Raw genomic sequence first — 17654 nt, 5'->3', positions numbered from 1 at the left:
AGGTCTGGGTCTGTTCAGTTGGACCCTTTTCTCACAGTCCTGCTGGTGACTGCAGCTTACTCTCATGGTGGTCCAGGAGGCAGATCAGAGAGCATGCTGGGGAGTCTTTCCCTAGCACCCCCCTGTGCTGCTGTAGCTTCCTGTGCATGCCTGGCAACCACTGAGTGTTACCAGGAAGCTGTCCATGGGCATGTCCTGTGTCTTTGCAATCCCTAGGGCCTGTCATGGTACATGTCACTTGAAAGACACTCAGTACTGGCTGTTACATTAAGCAAAATGACGGAGAAAAGAAGACTAAAGACCCTTCCAATTTCCCAGCAACTTCCACCCAGAGCCAGGATTTAAATCTGAAGCAAAGGGAAGGATGCTGCCTTTGGGGTCAGGCAGACCCAAATTCAAGGCAAGGCTTCACCAACTGTTAGCTTTATGACTTTGGCAAGTTCCCTCACTGAGCCCCCATTGTATTCATTCTCAAACGAGGTATTATAAAATCCCTCTGGAAAACTGTTATCAAAATTACAATGTTGACATTCTTAGCAGGGTACCCAGTATGTTCTAAGTAAATCCCCCACATTCTGGTCAGTAATTTATACAATGCTCCTAGATGCATATTCCCTTTTTACCTCTATGGGAAAGGTAGCCAAAGTTCAGATACATTAGTTTTAGAAACATGATGTGATTTGTCTACTAGATAATTATTTACTAGACAATGGATTTGTGGTGTGAAACAAACAGATAACGGAGCCAGAGATTACAATAGACTCTTCTAATGAACTTGGAGTTCATGGCATAAAATTAAAAAACAAACAAACAAACAAACCCTCACATTTTCACTGTCTTTCCAGAAATGAATAAAGTAAGAGGAGAAGGTGAAATTTTTTATAAATAGATAAAGGCCATTCAATAAGTAGAGTTAATAGATCTACAACACACATCCTAAACAAATAGCCACATTTAAAATCTAATTTTGATTCTGTGTACCTAAAACAATTGACTTTGTTTAGGTATCTATTTTCTGCTTAATCGCTCTCTCTCTCTCTCTCTCTTTCTGACACTATGTGTGTTCTGTGTGTAAAATATGTCAGCTCATCTGTCTATTTTTAATTTAGACAAAAACATGGTGAAGGAAGATCAGTAGCAAAAAGAAACCATGAGAGAGAAGAGGGAAGGGAATGGGAAAATACTGGGGAATGATATTGGCCAAGTTACATTGGTATGCTGTGTGCATGGACCACTACATAACAATAAATCCCACCATTATGCCTAACTATAGTGCGCCAATAAAAAATATGGGAAAAAAAGAAAAGGAAGGCATAATATCTTACTTCCAAGACTAAAGCTCTTATTTGAAAGTGATTTTAAGGTGTTCATTACATTCCACTTAATTCTAACCCACGAACAAGACTTTTTTTTCATTTGCATTTTGAAGAGAAAGAGACTTTTCAAAACATTGTTTAAAATTGTTACTTAAATAAGATTCAGGTAACCAGAAAATGAAACGAAATAAAACATTTCGTTTTCTTTTTCAGTTTCATTCTCTAGAGGATGAAGAATGTAATTGTGTGCCTATGGTTTTATTACTGGGTTTATATAAGATACTATGTGGAGAACATTTAAAATAGCACCTAGAATATAGTAGACACTCATGGAAATAGAATGATTGTATGTCCTTCCTGTTCTGTGTCCCCAGCAGACTCACATTTGCCACCTATTCCTTTAAAAGAGTTGAAACTGAGGACATTTAGATAGGAAAAATTGGGAGGAAGGAGCAGATTGATTTATAAGATTCTTAAGAGAAATGTGTGATTTTTCTATTATTTAGGTTTGGTCGGAAACGGACATTAGCAACATTTCTGTGCCTAGGAGGACTGGCTTGTCTTATTGTAATGTTTCTTCCAGAAAAGAAAGGTATGCCTTTCAAATTTCTACAAGGGTTTTGAACAGCACTTTTATTACAATGAATCTCAATATAGTAGAGAGATTACCATATGCCATGCTTCATTTCTGTGATTGCATATTATTTAGCAATTGTGTAGGGTATAATGGGCCAGATTCTTTCCATTCCCTAAACTATTCTCTGGGTGAATAATGTGCTTAGAGGTGCACTATTAATTCTCTCAGGCTATTAAGCTACCATCTGGGGTGTCTGGGATGCAGTACTGGTGATGTTAGAGTTGTTTATTTGATGAGGAGGAGGACCGGTTAGTTCTGCACAGAAAGAAACTCCATCCAAGGCTGCAAATTACACTCACTCCAGCCAGTCCCGAGACTGGAGATTGGAGACAACAGTTCTCAAAGGTGGCTTTGATTTCTCAGTTTCTCTATCAGTATACCCCAATAATAATAACAACACAACAACCCCAACAGTAATAGTCCCTGTTGGTCACAATGAATATGCTCTTGGTCTTTTGTGAAGGGTGCATATGATACCTTCAGGACCCTGTTGTATTTTCTATATTCATAGCTTTGCTATGCAGACACAACTGCAAAAAAAAATGTCCCTTAGCTTCTTCATCTAACCTGATTACTACCTCGATATAGAAATTCTGTGGATACTGCAGATTTTTTTTCTTTCTTTTGTCTTTTTTTAGGCTGGGAATGGGGTGGGGGCAGTTTGCACACCTGAGGCATGCCAGTTACTGGGAACTGTGGTTTTAGCTGCACTTTTTCCATAAGTACTAGTGAGTCCCAACAACTCTCTTTTATGGTGCTTTATGGTATAACCAAAGCCCTGTTTGGGGGGCTTTTGGATTTTGATAGGGCTATATTTTGGAGCTTGTACTCCAGCTAGGAATGATTATGAGATGGTTTGACAGAAAGTTTTGACAGCTACTGGAAGTGCATGGAGTAGTCATGTCACCATCAGAGCCTATCATGTATAAAATGTTCCTTTTGTAAATTGCTTCTCCTTGAATTTGGGTTGTGCTGTTGTCTCACGGGGAGGCCTGTGAAGCTGCCTCTTCTCCTTATTCTCTGTTCCTACTCTGCTCTAGGTCACCACTGGAAGGTCTGAGCCTTGATCCAGAGTGCAGGTTGTTTGAGATTTTATGCAGTATTTAGAGCAGCCTAACAGTGGTTTTCATGAAATCAAGGAAACTAGAGAATTCAGCAATTTTGCCCATTTCTTAACATCTAGCCAAACCAGTGCCTCTGTCCGTGTCAGGTTGAGGGGACACTCTTCAGCCCTGCTGGGGGCTGTCAGAACCAGGTGCCCTGTTCTGTTTATTTGGGGCAAGAAGTGATGGGTTTCAAATCACTGTAGCCTTCTGCTCAGCAGTTTGTTTGGGGGAGGTACCTTGGGAACTCAGTTGTCTCAGACCTGCAACAGCCTGATGTTCCATTTATCACTTCATAGAGGAAAACATTTCGTTGTTAGTGTAAACACACCTGTAACCGTCACACTTCCAAGAGCCAAGCCAGTCAATGTCTTTCTCCCTCCCACTTCTTTGCACTCTGTAGGTAATCCACCCTCTAGGACTGGCCCTTTCTTGAAATTATCTCTTATTTTAAATAACAAAACAAAAATCCAAGGTGAAGGCAGATGGCTAGTCTCCCCTCTCTGCTCTGCTCCAGTCTGTTTTAAGGAAGCTATGTGAACCCTTTGTTGGTCACACCCCTTGGTGGACACCGAGTGAGAAACAGTGTAGCAGAGTGTCTTTTGCGGGCTATTCAGGTGCCGCAGGAATATGATACCTCTATTATACTCAGGAAAAGTGGATATCCAGTCTATTTTTGAAGATTTTTCTGGGGAAGAAATTCTGTAATGTCCCTTATTGAATTATTTCTATTTTTAATAACCATTACTGTTAAGATCATCCTCTTCCACTACACTTGAGCCCATTTCCTTTCACTTGATTCGTCACTGGAGATGCAGAACAGATGGTCACCTTTTTTTTTTCCTGCATAATCCTTTCTTTATTTGCAGAGTCCTCTAGCTAGGCCTGAATCTTCTTTGAGCTAAAAAAAAATTTTTTTCTTTAAGCTTTCTTTAAATCATTCATATTTACTCTTGAAAATATGCTGTCTGCTATCTTTTAATCTGTCTTTTTAAAGTTTTAGCTACATGTTCTGAAAATTTTGATAAATACATATGATGAAAAAGAGTCAACAGCTTTGGGGGCTGGAGTTGTAGCTCAGTGGTAGAGTGCTTGCCCCTCATGCATGAGGCCCTGGGTTCGATCCTCAGCAGGTTTAGCACTTTTAACAGTTCTGTTAACCAGTTTTAACAGTTCTGTTAGCGTCTTCGTGACTGGGAGACATTGATTTTTCTCATTGCCTCTAGTGCTCATTTACCCTCACCTTTCCCCACCAAATATGCCTACATTCTCTCTTTTCTGCCAACTCAGCCTTCTCTGTCAATCAGCTTCTTTTTAGCGGGTGTGCATGATGGTGGTACTGTATGTCCAAGGCATTTGTGGATTCAGTGACAGTATATCTGCAGGGGAGACAATTAGTGAGCTAAGAAGTAAATTGTCTGGCATTTCGAGAACTGTGGTTCATAATGACAAGGTGATCATCCCTAATCCAAACATTTGAAGTTTGAAATGCTCCAGAATCTGACACTTTTGAGGACTGACATAATGCCACAAGTGGAAAATTCCACACTGACCTCTTTGTAATGAGCTGTGTTCGAAATACGTATGATTTTTATAAAAATATTGTATAAAATTATCTTCAGGGTATATGTATAAGATGTATATAAAACACAAAACTTGGGTCCATGCTGCAGTCTGGCTGGGCACAAAATCACGAGCCACTCAAGCAGGAACAAACTTTATTTCCAAAACTTCCGTGAACACCACGCACGAGGCCTTCTCCCGGGCCACACCACACCAACCAGAAATCCCTCCTCCAGATATCCCTCCTACCGCACTTCCCCAACCAATGGGAACTCTGCGGGAGTCCCGTAGTCATGGTGTGTCCCCCCCTCCCAAGAGCTCCAAAGTAGCAGGCCAAAGTCAGGCCAAGGCGGACAGCAGGGGTCTAATATCCAATTGAATGCACATCTTAACATAATCATTATCATCTCAATGGCTTGCTGGTGTCACCTTTCAACCAAAAATGCCATGCATCATTCCTACTTGGCTATGGCTCTTAGCAGGTCTATCTCCAAGATATCTCATTATGCACATGTAAATATTCCAAAATCAATTTAAAAAAAACCTTGAAATACTTCTGGTTCCAAGCATTTCATATAAGGGATGCTCAGCCTATACTAGTCAGGTTCCTTACCAGGTATATACTTGCATATTGATTAGCCTCCAAATAAATGTTCTTGTCTAGGAATAATGTTAGCTAATATTAGCAGGTAGACACTAATTTTTTTCCCCCACAGGTGGGTCAGCAGATATTTTACCTGATCTTTTTTCTTCTTTGGAGGATCCTGAGTGTGTTAGCTTTCTGTTGCTGTGGGAAAAAAAGAAAGAAAGAAAGAAGGAAATGGAGAGAGAGAGAGAGAGAGAGAGAGAGAGAGAGAGGGAGGGAGGGAGGGAGGGAGGGAGGGAGGGAGGAAGAGGGGGAAATAAAAGAAAAAACAAAATGAGAAAAACAATTTAAAAGGAGGAAAGATGTATTTTCACTCAGGGTTTCAGAGATTTCCATCATGGTCACTTGGTTCTATGACTTTGGACCTGAGATAAGGCTAAACATCATGACAGAGAGTACATAGTGGATCCAAGCTTTTCACCTCATGGCTATTGGAAGAGAGAGAGGCAGACGGACAGACAGAAAAGGGGCTGGGAACAAGATATATCCTTCAGGGTCCCCAGTGTTCTACTTCCTTCAGCTAGGGCCCAGTCCTAAAGTCTCTACCGACTCCCAACAGTGCTGCCAGCTGGGAACCAAGCTTTCCATGCATGGCATTTGGGGGGGGGGCATTCCAGATCCAAACTAGAACATTCTACCCCCGGTCCCCCAAATTTCATGCTTATCTCACAATGCAAACTGCCTTGGGTCCACCTTCAAGGGTTCCCCATAATCATCAACATTGTAGCATTGCTCAGAAGTCCAAGTCCAGTCTCCTCTGAGACTGGAGATAAACTCCTAGCTGTGAGTCCTTGTAAAAATAAAAAAAAAAACAATTTTTTTTCCACAGTGCTGGGGATTAAACCCAGGGCCTTATGTATGCAAGCAAGCACTCTACCAACTGAGCCGTGTGTGTGTGTGTGTGTGTGTGTGTGTGTGTGTGTGTATTTTATTTTCTATATATAATATATTCTTTGAAAAGAAAGTTCTAAAATGACTATGTACATTATATATAACAATTTGTTTTTGATAATTGGGATAAGGTAGATAAACGGTCTACAAGGTCCTTTCTTATTATATTTAAGTGCTATTAAAAACAATGTGTTTGAGAAACTCTGCCCTCAAGCCTAGCTAGATTCACATCCAGGTGTTTGTAAGAGCAATTGTTGATGGCATCTGTGGGCAAGAAAAGACATTGTGGGGAGGCCCTGGTTCAGCCATCTCTCAGGTGAGGTCTCCTTCAGTTTGTTGCTCCAGAGCCTCTTCTCAAGCGGAGGGTATTCCATCTTCCTGGGAGGTGGGACAACACCTGGGGGCTCCTGGAGTTTACCGTGTAAGCCCTGGATATTTTCTGTTTTCCTGAATTCTTGCCTTAGTAACAAATAGCTACTACCCTCAAGGCTTTTAAATAACATCATATTTCTCATGGAAAATAATAAAACACTATGATTAATGACAAAAAATATTAAAAAAGCAAGTTAAATACTTTCAACATGCAATCGTGGGACGGGCACAGGATAAACTTCTCATTCTTACAGGGAAGAACAGTGGAGTAGAGAGGAGGGGGGGACCAAAGCGACACTGAAACCCCAGCAGGGAAAGCATTAAGTCCTGTAGCTCTGGGTCCAATATCTGGGGCACATGGTAGAGAGATATGGACCCCAACAGTCTAGGGCAGCCTCACCCCCTGAGTCCTTGCTGGTTGAAACCCTTAAAGCCTCTTTCCTAGACTGACTTTTCATGCTGCCAACAGCTTCCCATGGTGGGTTTTCCACGTTCCTGGCAACTCTTCACTTCCTAGGGTCTCCACTGCGGTTTTCGCTTCACTCTGAATAGCATAACACATTGCCCTCTCGGCGGCTTCCGGCCCCTGCACCAGCTCTGCTGCACACTGTCTGAGATCCCAGGTCTTTCTCTGAAATCCAGGTAGAAGTCTCTGTGACCCCACAACTCTTAAATTCGGTATGCCTGAAAAACCAGCAGCAGCCAGGCCCTCTTGGACCACAGCTGCAGTAGCCTCTGGGTGACTGGATGGCTGAACACAGTGGAATTAATCCTAGGGAGATAGCTTCCTAGGCAGCCCTGGGGGAGCAGGGCTCTCTTCTCAAACCAGTGTCTTTCAAACACATTGGTGGAGTCTGGCAAATTCTTGAGATGTCCTCAAGGTATCTTTCCACTTTCCCCAATGCAAAGCTCTTGGTTTCTTTTTAGCTGAGTTGATATCTTCACCCTCTTCAACTCCAGTTTTACTCGCCCAAATTGCAAGTTTTTTAAATCTTCTTGCTCTGCCTTTTGTTCCCAATTTTCTGCGTAAATCTGTCTGAAAGCAGCCAGCAATACCCATACCACAGCCTAAATGTTGTGCTGCCTTGAAATTTTCTCCACTAGGTTAATTAGTAGCTCACCCTTAAAATCAGGCTCGCACAGAGTCTTAGGACATGATCAAAATATAAACAAGTTTTTTTTGTGTGTGTGTCAGAATGTAACACAAATGGCCTATAGTTCAGTTCCATAGAGTCCCCATTTCCACCTGAAAGCTTACAAATGCAGCCTTCGAGGTCTGTGTTCTTTCCGGTCTTCTGAGCTTATGAAATTCTAAGGTTTCTTTAGCCTGCTTCTTCAGAAATTTTCAAACTTTACCCACAAACCAGTTTCAAATACTTTGTGGTCAAGTACAGTCATGACAATGATGCCACTTCTGGGCACCCGTTTTCTGTGTTAGTCAGCTTTCCATCACTGTGACAAAATATCTGAGACAAGCAACTAAAAGGAGCAAGGATACATTTTGGCTCACGGTTTCAGAGGTTTCAGTCCACAGTCTCTTGATTGTATCACTTTGAGCCTAAGGGAAGGATGAACGTCAAGGCAGAGAGCTTGTGGTGGATCCAAACTGCTCAGCTCGTGGTGGCCAGAAAGGAGAGAGTGAGAGCGAGAGTGGGGGGGGGGGCGACTTGAGACAAAATAATATACCCTTCAAGCATACACCTCCAGTGACCTTCTTTCTTCAGCTAGGCCATATTCCCTAAAATTTCTACCACGTTCCAGTGCCACCAGCTAGGGACTAAGCTTTCAGGGCATTAAGGACATGAGCCTTTGAAGGACATTCCAGATTCAAACTATAACACTAAGCTTCTTCTGAGGATTCTTTGTTCTGAATTCTTTAATGTCTGTGATGTTCATGAATAGCATCTACTTCCTGGCCTCAGACAGCCTACAATGTAATAAGGGAAATAACTGATCCAATAGTAACAATAACAGAGACAGTCCCAGAGGAGAACTAACAGCAAACTCGATGGGAACTTGAACCTTGGGCCATCATAATAATGAATCAGCTGTGTTCCTGCTTTAAACAACTGTAGCATCAGACCAAAAATACTTAATTATTAAATAAATGTTGATTTTCAGATGTTGGACCACAGATTGCAAGTGACAGTGATCCCTGAGAAAAGACAACTAACCAAAGTGAGCCCTGAGTGTCCTAGCCCAGGTTTCCAAGACACAGTACAGGGAGGGACTACAGTAAATCCTAGCATTCTTACTGAACTGTAGAGAGATTGATTGAAGCTTGCGGTTGCCAAAATGGTTAAAGTTTACTGGGCAAACTGGGTGCAGCGGCTCACAACTGTAATCCCAGCAACTCAAGAGGTTGAGGTAGGAAGATCATGAGTTCAAAGCCAGCCTCAGCAACTTAGTGAGGCCCTAAGCAACTTGGCAAGACCCTGTCTCAAAAGACAATACAAAGAGGGCTGGGAATGGGAATGTGGTGCCCCTGGGTTCAATCTCTGATACCAAAAAAAAAAAAAAAAAATTACTGGGAACAATACTGGAGAGAAGTAAGATACACAAAGGAATACACAAAGGAAGACCTTCAGAGATCTGCAGAAGGAACCTCTAAGTTTATCTGCTTACTGATCTTTGCATTCACTGAGATGAAGTCCTAAGGCAAGGGGGAGGACACCAGACAAGGGCAAGCACAACAGTCCCTGGAACACAGAGCCATGAATGCTTTGGGTTCTCTTTAGCCAGACATTAAGTATTGGACAAGACCTGCTGGGTCAAAACAACCCTAAACTACAGACTGTTCTGATTCCAATTAACTTAAGTGCATCAGAGAACAAAGACCAAACAATATTTAAAGGACTACAATTAACTCCAGCACCTAGCAGTGTAACATTCACAATGTGTGGCCTCCAGTCAGAATTACCAGGCATGCATGTAAGCGGGGAAATACCTCCACGCCAGAAGAAAAATCAACAGAAACAAATCTAGAAGTGGCCCAGATGATAGAACAAGGAGATAAGAACATTAAAGCAGTTATTATAAATATGCTTCGTACATGTTAAAAAATATAGGAAAACATAATCAGAATGAGCAGGGAAATTGAAGCCATAAAATGCATGCCCTTTTAGAGATAAAACATAATATATATGGAAAAAAAATAGTAGATGAGACTAACAGCATATTAGAAACTACAGAAGAAAAGATTGGTGAATTTAAAGATGTGACTGAAACTAAAAAATAATGATTGAATAAAAAAGCATTCGTTTAAAAAGGCTATCTTTTCTCCAGCATGTATTTTTGACACCTTTGTCAAGTATCAGATGGTTGTAAATATGTGGATTTGTCTCTGTGTCTTCTATTCTATTCCATTGGTCTTCTTGTCTTTTTTGACCATGCTGCTTTTGCTACTCTAGCTCTGTAGTATAATTTGAGATCAGGGATGGTGATGCCTCCTGCATTATTTTCTTATTCAGAATTGTTTGGGCTATTCTGAGTTTCTTATTCTTCCAAATGAATTTAAGGACTGATTTTTCTGTGAAGAATTCTGGGAATAATTTCATTGGTATTTTGATGGGGATTGCATGTTATCTGTACATTGCTTTTGGTAGTATGGCCATTTTGATAATATTAATTCTGCCTGTCCATAACTATCTCCTGTGGTCTACTTAAGTTTTTTTCTTGGTGTTCTATAGTTTTTATGGTAGAGATCTTTCATCTCCTTGATTAGATTAATTTTATTTTATTTTAGGTTATTGTGAAAGGGATGATTTTCCTGATTTCTTTCTCAGCTGAATCTTTGTTCAATGATGCTGGGAAAACTGGATATTCATACATAAAAGAATAAAATGAGTTTTATCTCTCACTGTGCACAAAAGTTAACTAGAAATAGATCAAAGACTTAGGAATTAGACCGGAAATGTTTCAAAGCTAGAAGAAAACAAAAGGTAACACTCAGTTACACAGGTGTTGGTACTGACTTCCTCAACAAGACCCCTGAGGCTCAAGAAATAAAACCAAGAATCAGTAAGTGGGATGCCATCAATTAGAAAGCATCTATGCAACAAAGGAAATGATTAAGGGACTGAAGAGAGAGCCTATGGAACAGAAAAAAAATATTTTCCAGCTACTCCTCTACCAGGGGAGTAATATCCAGAATACATAAAGAACCCAAAAGACTCAATGCCTCAAAAAACAATGACCCAATCAACAAATGGGGAAAAGAACTAATTCTCAAAAGAAGAAATACAAATGGCCAACAAATATATGAAAAAATGTTCAACATCTCATTTTTGAAATGCAAATCAAAACCATACTAAGATTTCCTCTCACTCCTGACAGAGTGGCAATTATCAAGAACACAAATAATAAAAAGTCTTGGCGAAGGTGTGGGGGAAAAGGTACACCAACAATGGTTGGTGGGATTGCAAATTAGTAGAACCATTCTGGAAAAAAGTGTGGAAATTCCTCAAAAAACTAAGAATGGAACTACCACGTAAACCCAGCTATACCGCCCCTTAGTGTTTATCCAGAGGAACTAAAATCAGCATACTATAGTGGTATAGCTGCTTTAGTGTTTAAAGTAGCACAATTCACAATAGCCAAATTTTGGAATCAACCCAGATGCCCATTAATAGATGAATGGATCAAGAAAATGTGGTCTATATACACAATGGAGCTTTACTCAGCCACAAAGAAGAATGAAATTATGGCATTTGCCAGTAAATATATGGAAATGGAGAAAAACATGCTACATAAAATAAGTGGAATAAAAAAAAAAAAAGAAAGAAAGCCAAAGACCAGCAAAAGGGATTGTGGCTTTTTATCCAGCCTGTGAATTATAATAAAAGACGGGTAGCTATCTTAAAGATTTTATTTTATTTTTTTTTATTGTTGGTCATTCAAAACATTACATAGTTCTTAATATATCATATTTCACAGTTTGATTCAAGTGGGTTATGAACTCCCATTTTTACCCCGTATACAGATTGCTGTATCACATCAGTTACATTTCCATTGATTTACATATTGCCATTCTAGTGACTGATGTATTCTGCTGTCTATCCTATTCTCTACTATCCCCCCTCCCCTCCCCTCCCCTCCCCTCTCCTCTTCTCTCTCTACCCCCTCTACTGTAAATCATTTCTTCCACTTGTATTATTTTCTCTTACCCCTCCTTTCCTCTTATATGTAATTTTGTATAACCCTGAGGATCACCTTCCATTTCCATGCGATTTCCCTTCTCACTCCCTTTCCCTCCCACCTCTCATCCCTGTTTAATGTTAATCTTTTTCTCAAGCTCTTCATCCCTACCCTGTCCTTGGTTACTCCCCTTATATCAAAGCAGTCATTTGGCATTTGTTTTTTAAGGATTGGCTAGCTTCACTTAGCATAATCTGCTCTAATGCCATCCATTTCCCTCCAAATTCTATGATTTTGTCATTTTTTAAAGCAGAGTAATACTCCATTGTGTATAAATGCCACATTTTTTTTTATCCATTCATCTATTGAAGGGCATCTAGGTTGGTTCCACAATCTTGCTATCGTGAATTGCGCTGCTATGAACATCGATGTAGCAGTGTCCCTGTAGCATGCTCTTATTAGGTCTTTAGGGAATAGACCGAGAAGGGGAATAGCTGGGTCAAATGGTGGTTCCATTCCCAGCTTTCCAAGAAATCTCCATACTGCTTTCCAAATTGGCTGCACCAATTTGCAGTCCCACCAACAATGAACAAGTGTACCCTTTTCCCCGCATCCTCTCCAGCACTTGTTGTTGTTGGACTTCATAATGGCTGCCAATCTTACTGGAGTGAGATGGTATCTTAGGGTGGTTTTGATTTGCATTTCTCTGACTGCTAGCGATGGTGAGCATTTTTTCATGTACTTATTGATTGATTGTATGTCCTCCTCTGAGAAGTGTCTGTTCAGGTCCTTGGCCCATTTGTTGATTGGGTTATTTGTTATCTTATTGTCTAATTTTTTGAGTTCTTTGTATACTCTGGATATTAGGGCTCTATCTGAAGTGTGTGGAGTAAAGATTTGTTCCCAGGATGTAGGCTCCGTGTTTATCTCTCTAATTGTTTCTTTTGCTGAGAAAAAACTTTTTAGTTTGAGTAAGTCCCATTTGTTGATTCTAGTTGTTAACTCTTGCGCTATGGGTGTCCTATTGAGGAATTTGGAGTCCGACCCCACAGTATGTAGATCATAGCCAACTTTTTCTTCTATCAGACGCCGTGTCTCTGATTTAATATCAAGCTCCTTGATCCATTTTGAGTTAAGTTTTGTGCATGGCTAGAGAAAGGGATTCAGTTTCATTTTGATGCAAATGGATTTCCAGTTTTCCCAACACCATTTGTTGAAGATGCTATCCTTCCTCCATTGCATGCTTTTAGCCCCTTTATCAAATATAAGATAGTTGTAGTTTTGTGGATTGGTTACTGTGTCCTCTATTCTGTACCATTGGTCCACCTGCCTGTTTTGGTACCAGTACCATGCTGTTTTAGTTACTATTGCTCTGTAGTATAGTTTGAAGTCTGGTATCGCTATACCGCCTGATTCACACTTCCTGCTTAGCATTGTTTTTGCTATTCTGGGTCTTTTATTATTCCATATGAATTTCATGATTGTTTTATCTATTTCTACAAGAAATGCTGTTGGGATTTTGATTGGCATAGCATTGAACTTATAGAGAACTTTTGGTAATATCGCCATTTTGATGATGTTAGTTCTGCCTATCCATGAACAGGGTATATTTTTCCATCTTCTGAGGTCTTCTTCTATATCTCTCTTTAGGGTTCTGTAGTTTTCATTGTATAGGTCTTTCGCCTCTTTTGTTAGGTTGATTCCCAAGTATTTTATTTTTTGGGTGGATATTGTGAATGGAGTAGTTGTCCTCATTTCCGTTTCAGAGGATTTGTCCCTGATATACAGGAATGCATTTGATTTATGCGTGTTGATTTTATATCCTGCCACTTTGCTGAATTCATTTATTAGCTCTAATAGTTTCTTTGTAGACCCTTTTGGGTCTGTTAGGTATAGAATCATATCATCTGCAAATAGTGATAATTTAAGTTCTTCTTTTCCTATTTTTATGCCTTTAATTTCTTTCATCTGTCTAATTGTTCTGGCCAGTGTTTCGAGGACTATGTTGAACAGAAGTGGTGAGAGAGGGCATCCCTGTCTTGTACCAGATCTTAGAGGGAATGCCTTCAATTTTTCTCCATTCAGAATGATGCTGGCCTGTGACTTATCATAGATAGCTTTTACAATGTTGAGGTATGATCCTGTTATCCCTAGTTTTTCTAATGTTTTGAACATAAAGGGATGCTGTACTTTGTTGAATGCTTTTTCTGCATCTATCAAGATGATCATATGGTTCTTATTTTTAAGTCTATTGATGTGGTGAATAACATTTATTGATTTCCATATATTGAACCAGCCTTGCATCCCAGGGATGAATCCTACTTGATCATGGTGTATAATTTTTTTGATATGTTTTTGAATCCGATTCGCCAGAATTTTATTGAGGATTTTTGCATCTAGGTTCATTAGAGATATTGGTCTGTAGTTTTCTTTCTTTGAAGTGTCTTTGTCTGGTTTAGGCATCAGGGTGATGTTGGCCTTGTAGAATGTATTTGGAAGTTCTCACTCTTTTTCTATTTCCTGAAATAGCTTGAAAAGTATTGGTATTAGTTCCTCTTTAAAGGTTTTGTAAAACTCTGCTGTATACCCATCCGGTCCTGGGCTTTTCTTAGTTGGTAGTCTTTTGATGGTCTCTTCTATTTCCTCTATTGTTATTGGTCTGTTTAGGTTGTCTATATCCTCCTGACTCAATCTGGGCAGATCATATGACTTAAGAAAGTTATCTATGCCTTCACTATCTTCTATTTTATTGGAGTATAAGGATTCAAAATAATTTCTGATTATTTCTGTATTTCTGAAGTGTCTGTTGTGATATTGCCTTTTTCATCCCGTATGCTAGTAATTTGGGTTCTCTCTCTTCTTCTCTTCGTTAGCATGGCTAAGGGTCTGTCGATTTTATTAATTTTTTCAAAGAACCAACTTTTGGTTTTGTCAATTTTTTCAATTGTTTCTTTTGTTTCGATTTCATTAATTTCAGCTCTGATTTTAATTATTTCTTGCCTTCTACTTCTTTTGCTGTTGTTTTGCTCTTCTTTTTCTAGGATTTTGAGATGAAGTATGAGATCATTTATTTGTTGGTTTTTTCTTTTTTTAAGGAATGAGCTCCAAGCAATGAATTTTCCTCTTAGAACTGCTTTCAATGTGTCCCATAGATTCTGATATGTTGTGTCTGTGTTTTCATTTAACTCTAAGAAGTTTTTAATTTCCTCCTTAATGTCTTCTATAACCCATTAATCATTCAGTAACCTATTGTTCATTCTCCAAGTGATGCATGATTTTTCCTTCCTTCTTTTATCGTTGATTTTCAGTTTCATTCCATTATGATCAGATAAGATGCATGGTATTATCTCTACTCCTTTATATTGTCTAAGAGTTGCCCTGTGACATAATATATGATCTATTTTTGAGAAGGATCCATGTGCTGCTGAGAAAAAAGTGTAACTACTTGATGTTGGGTGGTATATTCTATATATGTCAATTAAGTCTAGGTTGTTAATTGTGTTATTGAGTTCTATAGTTTCCTTATTTAACTTTTGTTTGGAAGATCTGTCCAGTGGTGAGAGAGATGTGTTGAAGTCTCCCATGATTATTGTATGGTGGTCTATTAGACTCTTGAACTTGAGAAGAGTTTGCTTGATGAACATAGCTGCACCATCGTTTGGGGCATATATATTTATGATTGTTATGTCTTGTTGGTGTATGGTTCCCTTGAGCAGTATGCAGTGTCCCTCTTTATCCCTTTTGATTAACTTTGGCTTGAAATCTATTTTATTTGATATGAGTATGGACACTTCTGCTTGTTTCCGCAGTCCATATGAGTGGAATGATTTTTCCCAACCTTTCACCTTCAGTCTATGTATATCTTTTCCTATCAAATGCGTCTCCGGTAGGCAGCATATTGTTGGGTCTTGTTTTGTGATCCATTCAACTAGCCTGTGTCTCTTAATTGGTGAGTTTAAGCCATTAACATTTAGGGTTATTATTGAGATATGGTTTGTTCCTCCAGCCATATTTGTTTATTAATGTTACTAAACCTGATTTGTTTTCCTCTTTGATTACTTTCCCCCCTTTACTGTCCTACCTCCCACTGTTGGTTTTCAATGTTATTTTCCATTTCCTCTTCCTGTAATGTTTTGCCAAGGATTTTTTGAAGAGATGGTTTTCTAGCTGCGAATTCTTTTAACTTTTGTTTATCGTGGAAGGTTTTAATTTCATCTTCCATCCTGAAGCTTAATTTCGCCAGATACACGATTCTTGGTTGGAACCCATTTTCTTTCAGTGTTTGAAATATGTTATTCCAGGATCTTCTAGCTTTCAGAGTCTGTGTTGAGAGATCAGCTGTTATGCTGATTGGTTTACCCCTTAATGTAATCTGCTTCCTTTCTCTTGTAGCTTTTAAAATTCTCTCCTTATTCTGTATGTTGGGCATCTTCATTATAATGTGTCTAGGTGTGGATCTCTTATGATTTTGCACATTCGGCGTCCTGTAGGCTTCTAGGATTTGGGATTCTGTTTCATTCTTCAGGTCTGGGAAGTTTTCTCGTATTATTTCATTGAATAGATTGTTTATTCCTTTGGTTTGGAGCTCTGTGCCTTCCTGTATCCCAATGACTCTTAAGTTTGGTCTTTTAATGTTATCCCATATTTCTTGGATGTTCTGCTCATGGTTTCTTAGCAGACTTGCTGAGCTGTCTATGTTCTTTTCAAGTTGAAATACTTTGTCTTCATTGTCTGATGTTCTATCTTCTAAGTGATCTACTCTGCTGGTAGTATTGTCAGTTGAGGTTTTAAGTTGGCTTATTGCTTCCTGCATTTCTAGGATTTCTATTTGTTTGTTTTTTATTACCTCTATCTCCCTGTGAAATTGATCTTTTACTTCTTGTATTTGTTTATGTAGTTCCTTGTCAAAGTGATCTTTCATTGTCTGATTTTGCTGTCTCATGTCTTCCTTGAGACTCCAGATCATCTGAAGCATGTATATCCTGAACTCTTTATCTGACATTCCATCTGTTGCAGCTATTACCTCTTCTAAAGTTGAGTTGACCTGCATTGCTTGTGGTCCTTTCTTTCCTTGTCTTTTCATACTGCTCGCGTTTCTTTCTGCTTGGTGAAACTGTTGTGTTTTTGAAATTTTCCCCCTATTTATTTATATTGCTCTTGTATAGTTGGGAGATCTCCCTTGCAGGGCAGGTAGTGGCTGTGCTCCTCCTCTAATTAGGGTGATCTATCTACCACGCTGGTTGGTCGCAGGTCTGCCCACCCTGCGGGCGCGGGTGACGACTCTGCTCTGCCCCCACTCCAATTGTGGTGACGTAACTAGACGCCCTCGGGTCGTTGGTCCTGATCTGGATGTGGGCGGCAGCTCTGCTCCGTCCCTACTCCAATTGGTGTGACGTGTCTACCACGCTGGTCGGCCTCTAAGCCTGTTCCGCCGGTGGGTCGCAGTTCTGCCTACCTTGCGGGCTCGGGCGGCAGTTCTGCTCAGCCCCCACTCCCAGTGGGGGTACCTGACTGCCTCCCCAACGGGTCGCTGGGCCTTTTCCGGACACGGGCGGTGGCTCTGCTCCACCCCCACTCCAACCAGTGTGACGTGACTGCCTCGGTGCTACTTGTCAACCACACCGGCAGGCTGCCGGGCCTGTCCTGCCAGTGGGTCGCAGGTCTGCCTACCTTGCAGGCTCAGACGGCGGCTCTGCACAGCCCCCACTCCTAATGGGGTGACTTGGCTACCGCGCCGTCGGGTCGCTGGTCCTGTTCCAGGCGAGGGCGGCTACTCTCCTCAGCCCCAGCTGCAGTTGGGGTGTCATGATATCACGCCGGCGGGTCACTTGGCCTGCTCTGGGCGCAGGCGGCAGCTCCACTCTGCCCCCAGGCCCCCACAGCACCCAGCAGGACCCGGACCAAGAAGCAGTCCCCGCAGGTTCCCCAGCCCTGGGCCAAAGCAGCTTCGGGAGCCAGAACCCGGCCTCTCCGATCCTGGCCACGCTCCG

General features: G+C 40.5%; 1 protein-coding gene across 2 annotated transcripts in view; it reads left to right on the top strand.

Annotated features, from left to right (window-relative positions):
* The window catches only part of SLC22A15 (solute carrier family 22 member 15), an 82446-nt gene that overhangs the window by 50718 nt on the left and 14074 nt on the right, over positions 1–17654 (top strand). For both annotated transcript variants that reach the window (XR_014023854.1, XM_081308613.1), the window contains exon 8: positions 1823–1908. Coding sequence is in view for 1 of the 2 variants with exons in the window: in XM_081308613.1 (XP_081164739.1) it covers positions 1823–1908 (86 nt within the window). In the remaining variant the exon portion in view is untranslated. The remainder of the gene's footprint in view (positions 1–1822; positions 1909–17654) is intronic.

Source organism: Spermophilus citellus, assembly GCF_964194105.1.
Source record: "Spermophilus citellus genome assembly, chromosome: 9".
NCBI classification, from domain to species: Eukaryota; Metazoa; Chordata; class Mammalia; order Rodentia; family Sciuridae; genus Spermophilus; species Spermophilus citellus.
This window is presented reverse-complemented; position numbering and strand designations above follow the sequence as displayed.